At 52.8% G+C, this 15,637-nt stretch overlaps 1 protein-coding gene across 1 annotated transcript in view; it reads left to right on the plus strand.

Annotated features, from left to right (window-relative positions):
• Positions 1-15,637, plus strand: part of ERGIC1 (endoplasmic reticulum-golgi intermediate compartment 1) — a 118,585-nt gene that overhangs the window by 61,595 nt on the left and 41,353 nt on the right. The window contains exons 3-4 of the mRNA XM_032158639.2: positions 1,163-1,235; positions 13,718-13,812. Of these exons, the coding sequence (XP_032014530.1) occupies positions 1,163-1,235; positions 13,718-13,812 (168 nt within the window). The remainder of the gene's footprint in view (positions 1-1,162; positions 1,236-13,717; positions 13,813-15,637) is intronic.

A 15,637-nucleotide genomic window follows, 5' to 3' on the forward strand; every position in this document is an offset into this window, starting at 1 on the left:
TGGGTGTGGCTAGGTGGTTAGACATTGTGGGGAGTGTCAGGAGATGGGGCTGGTGAGCGGAGTTGAGGGCCGGACCCTGGGGCACTTGTTATGTCCTGCCCCCAAGGTGTGACTCCAGGGTCCACAAACCCCAGTGTCTTTAGGGGCCAGGCAGATGAGAGAAAGACAACTGACGTGGCCGACCCCAGAACTCTGTTCTACACTCTCTGCATTTTAAACATATTGGACCGGCTGGATGCGGTGGCTCACGCCTGTAATCCCAGCACTTTGGGAGGCTGAGGCGGGCGGTTCACTTGAGATCAGGAGTTCAAGACCAGCCCGGCCAACGTGGTGAAACCCCATCTCTACTAAAAATAAAAAAATTAGCTGGGTGTTGTAGCAGACACCTGTAATCCCAGCTACTTGGGAGGCTGAGGCAGAGGAATCGTTTGAACCCAGGAGGTGGAAGTTGCAGTGAGCCGAGATTGCGCCACTGCACTCCAGCCTGGGCAACAGAGTCTCAAAAATAAAGAAATAATACGCATATTGGACCATTCTTCACTTCCATAAAGAATTATTTCTTCTCTTGAAGCACCGCTGTCTATAGCCCCGTCTAAGGACAGGCGCACCGTGTGGATGGCACCACAGAGGGTGGTGATAAACAGCAACAGGCTCTGCCTCAGCCTCAGAACCAGAGAGGCAGAAGGGAGTGGTGGGGCCTGTGGCAAACTCATGGGCTCAGACCCTCTGTGGGAACAAGGGTTAGATGTTCTGGAGAAGCCAGAACGCTGGCCTTTTATGTGAAATCTGCTGATTGTTCAAGGTGGACTCCAAATTGTGAGATATGTTGTCACTCGAGCCAAACAGAACACATTCGTGGGCCACCAGTTTGCAGCCTCTACTTTTGGCTGGCCTCTGCATTAAAGAGCTCCCCTGGAAGGAAGTGGGGCCAGCCCCAGCAGGATTGCTCACATCGGCAGGTTGATCCACACCTGGAGGCCAGACCAGTACCCCAAAGGCAGGGGGTGGGGCTGCTTCATATTGAGGCTCGAGTCAGAAGGGGCTTTGGAGGGTCTGTGGGCACGCCCTTGTCCTGGGGCCTCTTTCCTCTTCCCTCTAGGCTGGTCTCCCTTCGTCAGTGCCCACCACCCTTAACAGTTTGCATTTCTGTTGTTTCTTCCAGTCTCCATCTGCTGCTGCCTCTTCATCCTCTTCCTCTTCCTCTCGGAGCTCACCGGATTTATAACGACAGAAGTGTAAGTCATACTTTCCCGATGGGCATTCCAGGATGTTCTGGGACCCCAGACAAGAAGAGGGAGGGGTCTTTGGCCAGGTTTGGTGGCTCACACCTGTAATCCCAGCACTTTGGGAGGCCAAGGCGGGCGGATCACCTGAGGTCAGGAGTTCGAGACCAGCCTGGCCAATATGCTGATACCCTGTCTACACTAAAAATATAAAAATTAGCTGGGCATGGTTGCGGGCGCCTATAATCCCACCTACTGGGGAGGCTGAGGCAGAAGAATTGCTTGACCCTGGGAGGCAGAGGTTGCAGTGAACCAAGAGTGCACCACTGCACTCCAGCCTGAGTGACAAAGCAAGACCCTGTTTCAAAAAAAAGAAAAAAGAGAGAGAGGGGTCTTAAAAAGGAGAGCAAGTTCCAAACCTTCCAACTTCTGTCTCCAAGCCTGTGGCATCGGTTGCTCTTCTGTTTCTTAAAAGGACTTTAAAGTCAGAGCAAAAGTGAATATTGCCTTGTTAAAGCTAAAGAGAACATTTTGGTTCCATTCCGTGGGGGTTCTCCTGGGCTCAAAGATGAACAGAAATAATTTGCTCATCTCTGCCATCCCTTTGTTTGGCCAGTGGGCTTTTTTTCCCTCTGAATCATCACAGGGTCATTTGATGTGAGAGCCGAAGAGTTCAGTGAAACTAATGGGTACGGCTTCCTACCGGAGGGGGCGAGGTTGCTGACATCGGCGCCCGGCCCCCTGGACTAACCCCCTTCCCATTTCTCAGGCCCACACTTGGTGAGGAATCGGTGCAGGCTTCCTGGCAGTGGCTGACGCAGAGTTAATCCATTCCTGATTCCTAGAATTATCTGTTGTGTGGATAACCTAGTAAACGCTCTGGGGTGTGTGTGTAACAGAATGCCATTGGAATTATGCAGTCACGACCTCATCGGACGCCCCTCTGAGATGGAATTAGACCCAGGAGCTTCCTACCTTTGGCACTGGCTTGAGGCTTCAAAGCCTTTTCGTTTCTGTGTTTACAGCCCGGAAAGTCATCACGGAGCTGGGCCCTGGCCACCCACTCTCCTGCGCAGCACTGGAATGTTCTTTTTCGCTAATGGGATTTCTTGGTTTCCTTTGCCTCCACTCAGCCACAAGACAATCGGAAACCAAATACTTAGCTGCTTAGCCCAAGACGACTCTCATTATACAAGCATTACCACCTTTAGTTCTCAAACAGCCTCAGGAGGGAGCTGCCCCCTCTTTACAAAGAGGAAATTGAGGCCCAGGGAGATGGAGGGACCAGCCCACAGCCACACAGTTAGGAGCTGGCTCCCAGCCCTGCCTGTCTCCCGAGCCCATGTGTGTTCGACCAGCACACTGAGAGGCCTATGAGACGGGAGGGCTGGTCTCACCTTGTTTCTGGATATACCTTTCAGCCCTCCCCTGGTATGGGAGTTTGCCTTTCCTGGTCACTCTGATCCTGTTTTAACCCTGATGGCACCAAAGCCCAGGGGACCTTTTACAGTGGTGGGAAGAGTACAAGATAAGGCATTGGGAGACCCAGGGTCAGGTCTCTGCTTAATTACTACTTTGCTGTGTGACCCTATGCAAGTTGCCGAACCCCTCTGGGTCTCAGTATTGGTAGCCAAATAGAGAGTAGACCAGAGTCAGAGCTCCCTTCCAGCTCTGGGAGAGGTTGGTCTGCTTCCCAAGACATGACCCTGTGGCCATGCAGGGTTCGAAGAAGGGGTTTTATTCCCCCCAGGCCTCTAATGGGAGATGGCCATGTCCAAGTCAAGCATCTTCCCCTCTGTACGACTCAGTCACTGGACATCTTAGGATCACCCTATCATGAATCAGATGTCGAAGCAGGGAGAGCAGCAAGAGGTTGAGACTTGCTGATGTTATGAGGTACCTGTTGTATGCCAGGCACCCACTGGCCTCTACAGGCTGTACCCCACCCTCTAGGAGGGGACCCGCTTGGCTTGGCAGGCCTGTCATGTTCTGAGCAAGGTGACAGAGGCACACATGTGTCATCTGCTGAGACCAGGCACCAGGCAGGTGGCTTTATGTGCTGTGGGCAGGACACCAGCAGGTGCAAAGGGCCTCAGGCAGGGATGACCTGGTGTATGTGAAGGCAGGAAGAAGGCCAATCAGCCAGGACAAAGCAAGCAAGCGGAGAGGGTAGGAGGTAGAGCAGGCAGGACGGAGAGGGGCCAGGCCTTCTGCGCTGCCAGGTAGAATTGGGACTCACTTTTTTTTTTTTTTTGGAGACGGAGTCTCACTCTGTTGCCCAGGCTGTAGTGCAGTGGCATGATCTCAGCTCACTGCAAGCTCCACCTCCCGAGTTCAAGAGATTCTTGTGCTTTAGCCTCCTGAGTAGCTGGAATTACAGGCGAGAGCCACCATGTCCAGCTAATTTTTGGATTTTTAGTAGAGACAGGGTTTCACCATTTTGGTGAGGCTGGTCTCGAACTCCTGACCTCAAATGATCCACCCGCCTCAGCCTGTAATCCCAGGCTGGGATTACAGGCGAGAGCCACTGCTCCCGGCCTGGGATTCACTTCTTGATGATGAGCTCATGGAGCCCAGGGCCGGACCTGCTCACTCACTGCTCTGTGGTTCCACACGTGGAGGAGCTGAAAATGCCAGTGGTAGACACAGTCAACAAGCAAACAAAACTAGACTATGTTGATCAGGGGCAAGTACTCCAAAGACAAGAACTAAAGCAGGGCAGGAGGTAGACAATGAGATGGCTGCAGGTACATGATATTTTATGAGGATCAAACAAGATTGTTTAGCTGAAAGCTAACTTAATATAGTGCCGGATATACTTTAATATCATAAGGTCCATATCTCTTCGTGCATTTATTCATGTCCTACATAGTCCGCATCTAACTCTAAAAAGGTTTTAAGGCCGCTCCGCACCAGGCATATAAGTACTCAGTGAATGTGAATTCCTTGTCCCCTCTTCTGCTTTGAGTTAAAAAGACGCCTCTCTTGCCTGCTGCTGACAGCATGTGGGGTGGCATTCCCAGCTCATCCCACATGAGGTGGGGCACTGAGGCAATGGGCTGCCAACAAGAGAGTTTTGACGTCACAGCTTGAGGCTCAAGCAGGTGGGGCCCCACCCGCAGAATGCCCGGGAGCACTGGGGAAGGGCCCTTCCAGCAAGCCCAGACAACTCAAGCAGCTTCCCAAGGGCAGGGCTGCTGCTTTCTGAAGAGCACAGTGTGTTCCCGCTGCTCCCCATTCCCCTGTGCCAGGACTTCCTCTCCCTCTCTCCCAGGGGCACCCTGGACACTCTGATCCCACCGAGTCCCTGGAGAGGTACGAAGCTTAGGGATGAGGGGAGGAAGGGGGCCAGGTGCAGTGGCTCACACCTGTAATCCCAGCACTTTGAAAAGGCAAGGCCAGAGGATCACTTGAGCCCAGGAGTTCGAGACCAGCCTGGACAACACAGTGAGATCCTGTCTCTGCCAAAAAATTTTAAAAACATTAGTTGGCCGTGGACGCACACACCTGTAGTCCCAGCTCCTTGGGAGGCTGAGGTGGGAGGATCACTTGAGCTCAAGAAATCCAGGCTGCAGTGAGCCATGATTGCGCCATGGCACTCCAGCCTAGGAGACAGAGCAAGACCCTATCTCAAAAAAAAAAAAAAAAGAAAACATGAGGGGACATTTTTTGAGTATTTGCCTTGAGTCCAACCCTGTGCTAAGTCAGTGGCTGGAGAGAGGGAGGGAGGCAGGCATGAATAGAGAGATCTGTGCGGAGGAGCTCAGGCCAGATGCTCCAGCTATGAAGATGCAGTGCCCCTAATGCCCCCTTCCCTCCCTGCTGCCTCCTTACTAAGGTATAGGAGTTGCCCGAAGGGCCTCCGCAGGATGAGCCCTAGGACTTACTGAGCAATTGAGAGGAGAAAGCATCGCATCTTTGGGGTCTTCCAGTTGTCAGAAGCTTGTGACCCCCAGGAAGCCCTGCAGGTTTGGGAAGAACTGAAGGTCACAGTTCTCGTTTTCTGGGTGGCTGGCCCTCTGTGGCAGGTTTGTGGCCACAGTGGGGTCAGTGCCCCCTCCCGCCACCATGAGATTGTAACTTAAGGAAATGAGGTCACCGTTGGTTGGATCAACATGGCTCCAGCCCCAGCCTGTGGTTATCAGTGACATAAGACGCTTATTCTGGCCTGGTCCTGGTGGGGGGTGAGGGGGAGGCACATTTGTTTGGGTGGTTGGGCTCCAACCTGGCTTTGGACAGGCCGGTAATTATCCTTGGGAAAGAGGCCCCACAGAGTGTTCTGAAACTCCATGTTTTCAGGGAGCAGGCCCCTCCTCAGGCAACCTGGCCACAGAATGTTCCAGCCTCTGACTGCCCAGTCTCTCACTGCTCTTAAAAATTATTAACCTCATGAGGATTTATACTAATAAAATATAGTAACTGGAACTCTCCATTGATAGTTTATAATGTAATATAACTCATGGTACCTTCCATACTATAACTCATGGATTTATCATGTGCATGCCAACACCTAGGTTAGCACTTGATTTTTATTTTTATTTTTTTTTGTTTGTTTTTTGAAACAGGGCCTCATTCTGTTGCCCGGGCTGGAGGGCAGTGGCTCAATTATGGCTCTATGTAGCCTCGACCTCCCAGGCGATCCTTCTGCCTCAGCTTCCCGAGTGGCTGGGACTACAGGCATGAGCCACCACATCTGGCTAATTTTCTAATTCTTTGTAGAGACAGGGGTCTCACTGTATGTTACCCAGGCTGGTCTCAAACTTCTGGGCTCAAGCGATTCTCCCACCTTGGCCTCCCAAAGTGCTGGGATTGATTATAGGCGTGCAGGCTGCGCCCGGCAGGTCAGCACTTCATGATGGTCATCTCACTGGTCATCGCAGAACCCCTCGAGGTAACTACTACTGTTCACCCCATGTTACAGCTGGGGAAACTGAGGCACCAGGCGGCCAAAACCACATGAAGCAGTAAGTGGTGGAACTGGAGTCAAACGCAGGTCTGTGATGCTAAAGCCCAGACTCAGCACCTCCCCTCTGTTGTACCCCACTTCCCTGCCCCGAGCATTTCAGGGCCCCAGGCTCATGGGAGCCACTGCTTTTTGATCAGAATAGTTGACTGGAGGAGTTGGATGCACCCTTCTAGGGTGAGGTGGCCAAACAGGCAGATGGAAGCCTGGGAGGTGGGAGCTTGGAGGTCACCTGGAGATCACGGTGTTCTCACAGGCTCACCGTAGGAGGCCCGGAGTGGGGAGCAGTGGCTTAACCAGGAGGAGGAGCTGGAAGTCTCCAGGTTGCCTGCCTTGAGCCTGGGTTGTGAGCCAGGCTGGGTAGAGGGCCCCAGGCATCCCATTAAGGAGCATGAAGGACATTGCTCTCAGCAATAGGAGGCCTGAGGGCGTCTGAGTGTGGAGTGACGGGTTTATGTCTCAGACAGCTCACTTCTTGTGAAGATGGGTTTGATGTGGGACCACCCAGAGGCCAAAGCCCTGGTAGGAACTGGGGGATGACCCAAGTCAGAAGGGCCGAGGGTGCTGGGACTTTGGCTTTGGAGCAGGGGTGGGCAGAACCCGGCGACTGGCTGTCAAGGGATGTATTTTAGACATCCACCTGGTTGGTAATAGATGCACATACTTTTACCTGGATGACTCAGGATTTGAAACTCAAGGTTCCGGAGCGCATGCTTGCAGAATCTCCATCCCTCCCTCCACCCCACCCCAAGCCCTTGCGGCGGGCCTCACCGCCGCCTAAGTTTCCATTTGATCAAATTTTGAAGCGTAGAGGTCAGAGACTTCAGGCAGGAATCTGAACTATTTAAGGGCTCTTCTAAAAGCAAATAAAATTGTTTTGTATAGATGTCATCGAACTCATGCCTCAGACTAGAATTTCAAGGCCCTCCACCACATTCCATTTACACTCCCCCCACCTACACCTCCCCGGGCCCTTGCGTACCTCTCCCTACAAGGCCACAGCCCACCCACACCCCCCACCCTCCCATGCACTCACCACGCTGGGCCTGACTCCCTGACGCCATCTGGCGTCCCCCACCTGGAATGTGCTCCCGACTGCCCCACCAGCGCGCGCCTTCCCCTGCATCCTGGGAGTTCTGCTGAGGACTCCCTCCTCTACTCAGGCTCATTCCACCGAAGTTTGTGAGCACACGCTCTGTGCTGAGGCTCAGGGAGCCCTCATCCTGGGGGTGTTGACGGGGGTGGGAGAGGCTTGTGGGACAGACGCAACTGGACCCCTAAGCACCGCTGTACCCTGCAGGCACCTGGGCCCTGGTGGGAGAGGGCACACCTGAAGATTATGAAAAGGGACTAGGATGCCTGCATCACAAGTCCACTTGAGGGCCACCAGCCCCTCAGCTTTTCACCGATTCCCAACCCATCCAGGCAGTGCAATGCCTTGGAAAGAGCATGGGCTCTGGGCCCCCCGTCCCTGGGCTCGGATCCTGCCTCTGCCTCCTGTTGGTCCTATGATCTTGGCCAGCCATCTGTGCTCCTCTGAGCCTGGTTTCATCGACATGAAGGGAGAACAGTACCCTTATTAAACACTGGATCAACTCATTGAGCATCGATATTAGTAATAATGATAAAAACAGTGGACATTTATTGAGTACTTACTGTTTACTAAGACCACACTTAGCATTGCTCTTGTTCTCATTTGATCTTCTCAGCAACCCCATGGCAACCCCTATGATTGTCCCCATTTTACATCTGGGGAAACTGATGGATGGGAAGCCCCTTGCCCAAGTCAATCAGCCAAGAGGTGGCAGAGCCAGGATTTGAACCCTGGTAGCCTAGGCTTCCCCTGCGCTGCTGTATTTTCTTTACCAAGAAGGGTCTGGAATCAGCCCTCAAGAGAGAGATGAGCCTCACACATACACACACACTCACTCACTCTCCTGCCCTGGGGCAGCTAACAGCTTGACCTGGCAGTCCTCCAGCAGCCCTGTGAAGTAGACAGAATCTTTATCCTTATTTTCCTCTTTTTCTCTCCTTTCCTCTCTCCCTCCTTCCTTTCCTTTCTTATTTTCTTATTTTAGTGAGGTATGTGTAACTTACACACAGCAAAGTACACAAATCTTAAGGTAGAGGCCTGATGAATTTTCACCTGTGTTTACACACGTAACCATCACTCTGATGAAGACATAATACATTCTATCACCAAAGAAGGGTCCCTTGAGCCCCTCCCAGTCAGTAGCCCCCACCACTATTATTCTGACTTCCATTGCCATAGATTAATTTTGCTGATTTTCAAACTGATTGAAAGCTTTTCTAGTTTTACAGATGAGGAAACTGAGGCTCAGAGAGGTGAAGCAGTGTGTCCTAGGTCTCCCAGCTCCTAAGTGGCAGAGCCAGGAGGTGAGCCCACACCTGTCTGCCACTGCCTCCATAGGCCTTCCCACTGCCCACACTGGTGACAGGGGAGTCGGGCCCATGGAAGCCCTCAAACCACAATGAATCCACAAAAAACATTTCCTTTTCTTCCAGGTGGGTTGATTTCTGGCAGCCCGTTGGCCTTTTAAAATCAGTTCAGCCCTAGCCAATGAAGTTAGTTAGCCTTGGCAGGCCCCTGTCGTGGGGTGGTTGTGGGTGAGCTCGTGGCGCTGGCTAGGGTGGCAGGAAGCCAGCAGCCCTGGAACATTTGCCTTGGACACGAAGGCGGCTTTATTGACCTCATCAGGCGGCCCAGGTGATTGAATTGTGTTTATCCCACAGCCTGGGGCCCTCCAGGAAGGAGCCTGGGAGCAGCCAGTTCTGGCCTTACATAACCAGCCTGGCCAGAGCGCCGCAGGCCGTCCCTGCCCAGCACCGCTGCCCCCTTGTTCTGGGTGGCCCTCTAGCCCTGCGGAGCCTGTTCTCTGCTTATTCTGGTTAGGAAGACAGGGACCCACGCCTGGGAAAGGGTTCTTGAAGCCTTGTGGGTGAGCTCACCTTGGTGCCACACCCGGGATTCACTTTGCTCTTGGCTGAGGTCACCTCCAGAGGGTTACCAGTGGATGACATCATCCCACAATCCCTCAGTGCTGTGCGGAGGCCCAGCCTCACCAGGTGGGAAAGGTGAGTTGCTTCAAGGAAGAGTCTCAGGCGGCTTCCTGGCTGGGAAGGGAAGCCCAGGCTCTCCTTAGTTGACTGTGTGTTAATCACCCAGCAGTTTCATTACTCAACAGCTCTCCAGAGTTGTACATTACAGCTGGGGTAGAAATTGGGTGCTGAAGGCCAGGGCAGAGCATTTGGCTGTAGGGAGGACGATCCTCCTCGGGCCTGTTACTGGCGGGTCTTTGTTCTTAGACCTGGGGTTCTTGGCCTCACGGATTCCAAGGAATGGAACCTTGGGCCATGCGGTGAGTGTTATAGCTCTATTGGAAGCCGTGGGTCACGGAAGAGAACTGTGGAACCCTGCGACTAGTGTTCAGCTCATTTAGGACAAACCCGGCACTTAGCCACACAGGAACAATGGCCAGCCTCTAGCCCGATCGGGAGCGGCAATGGGAGCCTCGCTGGATAAGCACAGCGGACACCCTGCTGGATCCAGAGGGATGGAAGTCAGCGGCGGGTCTGTGACAACTGCAATCAGCACCACGAGCTAAAGCTCAGCTCGAGCAGGAACAAACATGGACCAGAAGAATGTGCAGTTGCAAGATTTAATAGAGTGAAAACAGAGCTCCCATACAAAGGAAGGACCCAAAGGGGGTTGCCCCATCCAGCTCGAATGCCTGGGTTTATATCCCCATCATTGTCCCTCCCCCTGTGCTCTCAGGTGATAGATGATTTGACTGTTTCTTTACCTCCTGCTTTTAGCCTAATTGGTATTTTAGTGAGCTCCCTTTACTACCTGATTGATCGGGTGTGAGCTGAGTTACAAGCCCCGTGTTTAAAGGTGGGTGTGGTCACCTTCCCCAGCTAGGGTTAGGAATTCTTAGTTGGCCTAGGAAATCCAGCTAGTCCTCTCATAACCTCCTGGGCTCCTGTTTGCCCCTCTCCCTCCAGCTCCTTTGTTCTTGGTGGCCTCTGATTGGGGCCAACACTACAGGCAAGGTCAAGGGCAGGCCTGTGTCTCCCCTCTCCCATCCTAAGGCTTCCCAGGACCAGGTCCCTCCTTCATTTTCTTCCTTGACCCTGATGCTGAGGAGAGGGCTGGGAGGCAGCCTGAGCTGTGGAAAGCCTGGGTTGAGATTCTAGCTCGGCCATTTCCTAGCATGTGACCCTGGTGATGGGACACACCCTTTCTGAGCCTGTTTCCTGGTTTTAAGATGGGGCTCGGGGCATTTCACAGGTGCACATGGGACGGCGTGAATGCACGCAGTAGGCCTCCCCCAGCTTAACGAGTGGGGGCCCATCTGTTGCACTCTTGTCTCTGGGAGTATCCTTGTGGGCCCCACAGAGAAGCCCCAGGTGTCTTTCAGAGCCCGCCGTTCCCTGTGAACAGCATCACACCAGGTGCTAGGGGTGCAAAGGTGTGGTCTTAGTAAAAACAAAATTCCTTTGCCTTGGTCCGACTCGTTCTTTCCCTAAGATGTGGCCATTTACAAAGCTCTCTTGGAGTCTTCATTGCTTAGATAGGGCAGTTCTCTTTTATTTTACAGCCTAGGGACTGGACCCAAGGGGCCTAATAAATGTTTAACCACAGCCCAGCCACCTGAAGCACTGCCCCCTTCAGCTGCCCCCTAGGCCAGGCCTTTAGATTTGGTTCCCCCTGGGTGGGGGGCATTATCTGGGAATCAGATGGGCCATCAGACATCCAGCAGCTACTTGGGGATGCCTCCAAGACACCTGGGCTCAGCACAGCCTCTGGCACTCAGTACCTCTCCCTGCTGCTGGTCCTGCTCCTCTTCCAAGGGCTCTCAGCCCAAAGAATGGGTCCGGGAAGAAACACAGCAGTGTGCCTGCATTCCCCCCTCGCCTCACCCCCCTCTGCCCCAGTCCCATCCATCAGCAAGTCCCACCTGCTCTACGTGGGTTCCTACAGCCCTCCTCCTCTCCATTCCCATCCCACCCCATCCAAGGCGCCGCCATCCCCCGCCTGGTCTCCCTCTTGCACAGCAGCCCCTCCAGTGGGTCTTCCTCGCAGCAGCCAGAGGGAGCCCATGAGAGTGCAAGCCTGACCCCGTGGCTTTGCTCATATCAAATCTAAAGGCCTCGGACGGGCACGGTGGCTCACGCCTGTAATCCCAGCACTTTGGGAGGCCGAGGCGGGCGGATCACCTGAGGTCAGGAGTTCAAGACCAGCCTGGCCAAACTGGTGAAACCCCACCTCTACTAAAAATACAAAAATTAGCCAGACATGGTGGTGCGTGCCTGTAATCCCAGCTACTTAGGAGGCTGAGGGAGGAGAATCGCTTGAACCCGGGAGACGGAGGTTGCAGTGAGCTGAGATCGCACCACTGCACTCCAGCCTAAGAGACAGAGCGAGACTCTGTCAAAAAAAAAAAAAAAATCTAAAGGCCTCGTGCAGCCTCCTTACACTGCAACCACGGTGACCTTCATTCAGTTCCCCAAACCAGCCATGCTCTCCCCAACCTCCAGGCCTTTGCACATGCTGCCAGGATGATGCCTACACATCCCCCAGACCTCATTCACACCTCGGAGAAGTCTTCCCAGCCCCTTCTCCCCAAAGGTCAGTGGCCCTGTAGTCCCTGTCACGGCCCCCTGCAGCTTTCTGTCAAAGTACTAATCAGCGTTGGGGGTGGCAGCATATTTAGGAGCTGAGTGATGTCTGGTTCTTGTGTCTATCAGCTTGAAGAAGGCAGAGACAGCATCTGGCTGATTCATTGCTGTTTCTGGCTCCTGTCAGGTAGTGGGTACTCAAAAAGTATTTGTTGAGCAAATTTGGATTGCTGAAAGATGCCAATACTGTGCTGCTGACAGCAAGGTGACATGGCTGTCTGTGGAGCCACCTGCCCCTAAATATGGCCAATGCGGTCGACAGAATAATGACTCTCTGCCCCCCGTGATGTCTAGGTCCCTGTCCCTGTCCCTGATGCATGTGGCCGTGTTACCTTGCATTCAAAAGGAACTTTGCAAATGTGATTACATTAAGGATCTCGAGATGGGGAGAGGATCCTGGGTTAGCCAGGTGGACTGGATGAAATCACAAGAGTTCCTGTGAGAGAGAGGTGGAGGCCAGGCACAGTGGCTCACGCCTGTAATCCCAGCACTTTGGGAGGCTGAGGCGGGGGCGGGGGCGGGGGGGTGGTGGATCACGAGATCAGGAGTTCGAGACTAGCTTGGCCAATATGGTGAAACCCCGTCTCTACTAAGAATACAAAAATTAACTGGAGTGGTCGTGCGCACCTGAAGTTCATGGCTACTCGGGAGAAGAATTGCTTGAACCTGAGAGGTGGAGGTTGCAGTGAGCCGAGATTGCGCCACCGCACTCCAGCCTGGGTAACAGAGTGAGACTCTGTCTCAAAAAGATGAAAAAGAGAGAGAGGTGGAGGTCAAAGAAGGGGGAAGCTGCTGGCTTTGGAATTGGGAGAAGGGGCCACAGGCCTAGGCAGGGCCTAGAAGCTGAAAAAGGCAAGAAAATGCATTCTCCCAGGAACACAGCCCGTTTTAGACTTCTGACCTCCAAAAGCATAAGACAATAAAGGTGTGTGGTTTAAGCCGTTCACATTGTGATAATTTGTTACAGCAGCCACAGGAAATTAATACAGCCATCCAGTTGTTTCTCAAAACCGGTTCTGCCCCTAGGGATAAGCACCAGGGAATTCCTGGCTTCCCAGCTGCAGGGAGGGGACCTCAAGAGAGGAGGCTGTAAGGTCCTCTGTGCCTGTTGGCGCCAGGCCCTGATCCCTTATAAGACCCCTATTTCTCATTTTAGTGTTCAAACCACCTTATTTGTAGTGGGTGGTGTTATCCCCACTTAACAGGTGGGTTCACAGAGGTGAGCATAGGAAGTGCCAGAACCAGAATTTGAACTTGAATCTGTCTGACTCTGAAAGGTATGCTCTTACCACTGTGCTGTCCCAACCCACCCCTTCTCTCCTGAGCCCCAGCCTTCCCCTCTTTTTTTTTTTTTTGAGACGGAGTTTCACTCTTGTTTCCCAGGCTGGAGTGTAGTGGTGCAATCTCGGTTCACTGCAACCTTAGCCTCCTGGGTTCAGGATTCTCAGCCTCCCAAGTAGCTGGGATTTCAGGCACGCGCCACCACGCCCAGCTAATTTTGTATTTTTAGTAGAGACGAGGTTTCACCATGTTAGGCTAGTCTCAAACTCCTGACCTCAGGTGATCCACCTACCTTGGCCTCCCAAAGTGCTGGGTTAACAGGCGTGAGCCACTGCGCCCAGCCCAGTCCTCCCCTCTTGAGAGGTAAGGTTGCACTTGAAGAGTGCAGCCTAGACCCGTTCCTGAGGGCACAGGAGGTGCAGGCTCTGCCCAGATGGAGTCTGGGTTATCTAAGTTGTGGTCACCAAGTGAAGTGGTCCCCGGCTGTCCCCTGCAGCTATCTTTGCTGCCATCTCAACAAAGGTTCTTATACTTGTCTTTCCCCTAGTGTGAATGAGCTCTATGTCGATGACCCAGACAAGGACAGCGGTGGCAAGATCGACGTCAGTCTGAACATCAGTTTACCCAATCTGCACTGCGAGTGTGAGTACTCCACGCAGCCCCTCCCTCTAGCAGGACACCTCCTTAGGGAAAATGTGTGTGTGCAGAAATGGCAAGATCTCCAGGACAAGCCAAGCCAACATATGGTTCTCCCTACTCTTTTTTGGAGGAGAATATAATTGAGTATGCATGCACTTGGAGGTTTTCTAGCATAATAAACACAAGACACTACTCATAGGGGTTACCCCTGGAGAGCAGCTGATTTGGTGCAGGGAGATGGGGTGTCTCTTAGGGTCATGTTACAGCTTCGCAGCAGAGCCTGAGAGTCTCATGCAAGTGATTTGTTGAGGGGAGGAAGCTGTAAGGGAGTGAGAGGCGCAGGATAGGGCAGTACGACAGGATAAGCACAGATGTGTGTTCAGCTGAAGTCCAAACTCAGCCTGATCTCACAGGATGCTGTGGGGGGTGAATGACACCATAGCATTGGTCACACCCAATAGCAATGGGACCAGGCTGTTATTATCCATGTCATTGGGTAATGGCTGCAGAGTGGTGTGCGTGGCAGGGGTCACATCACCTCCCAAGCATCTCAAGCGAGAAGACCTCCAGTCAGCCAAGAGCATTCATCTGGAGAAGGGTGCAGCTCTGAGTCATTGGCAGCTGACACCTACGGAAGCTGGAGCGGTCCACCATCCGTGAGAGAGTGCAGGACAGGGCTCAAGAGCACCTGCGACAGTGAAGGGCTGGGAGATTCCCTTTTTGACTTCACACCTATTTTGTTTTAACCAAAAGAATGAATTACTTCTTTTTTTTTTTTTTTTTTTTTTTTGAGATGGAGTTTCACTCCTGTCACCCAGAATGGAGTGCAATGGCACGATCTCGGCTCACTGCAACCTCTGCCTCCTGGGTTCAAGCGATTCTTCTGCCTCAGCCTCCCGAGCTGGGATTACAGGTGCGCACCACCACGCCAAGCTAATTTTTGTATTTTTAGTAGAGATGGAGTTTCATCATGTTGGCCAGGCTGGTCTGGAACTCCTGACCTCAGATGATCCACCCACCTCAGCCTCCCAAAGTGCTGAGATTACAGGCATGAGCCACCGTGCCTGGCCCAGAATGAATTACTTCTACAAAACAAAACTCATTTAAAGTCTGATTTGGAGTCAGATCCTGGCTCCTTTGCTGGCTAAAACTGTGACCTTGGCTAGGGTGACTTCTCCGAGCCTCAGGTTCCTCATCTGCAAAATGGGCTTAGTAATGTCTGTTGTCTGAGGTTCTTGGGAGAATCTAATGCCATGGTCCCTAGACTTGTCAGCGAGTCGACTGGGCTCCCTCTCCTGGACTGGGGTTCCAGCCGTCCCTCTGCCCAGCCTGGCACGGAGCCTGCTGCAGGCCCTTCTCTCCCCACCCCCTCTTCCTGTTAAAGGACACAGCTGAGAGAACACTGGGTGCATCTCCGGCCAGAGATAGGAAGAGTCTCAGCCCTGTCATTGCTTTTGGTGAGATTTACGTCACAATTTTGAATCCTCGCTGGGCCCCAAGCCAGGGAACCTGTTGAAATAGGTCGGTCTTATTTTTTGTTATTTTTTTCTTTCACTTAGAAAAATAATTCATCTGGCAGATTCTCATTCAGGAGTGACTGTATCTCTGGAACAAGGAAATTCTTAGTCAGACCAGAGGACTGGGACAAGTGTGGTAGGAAAGGGAAGAGATGTGGTTCCAGGAGGGGCCAGGCAACCTCCACCCCGTGCCCTGCCATGCCCTGCTGGATCTGTGGGGCTATAACCTGAACCCCCAACCCCCTCACCCCTGTTAGAGCCCAGCATTCTGGCTTTTCTTTAAAAGAACTTCACATTTTTATTATAGGAAA

Source organism: Hylobates moloch, unplaced genomic scaffold, assembly GCF_009828535.3.
Source record: "Hylobates moloch isolate HMO894 unplaced genomic scaffold, HMol_V3 SCAFFOLD_6, whole genome shotgun sequence".
Lineage (NCBI taxonomy): Eukaryota > Metazoa > Chordata > Mammalia > Primates > Hylobatidae > Hylobates > Hylobates moloch.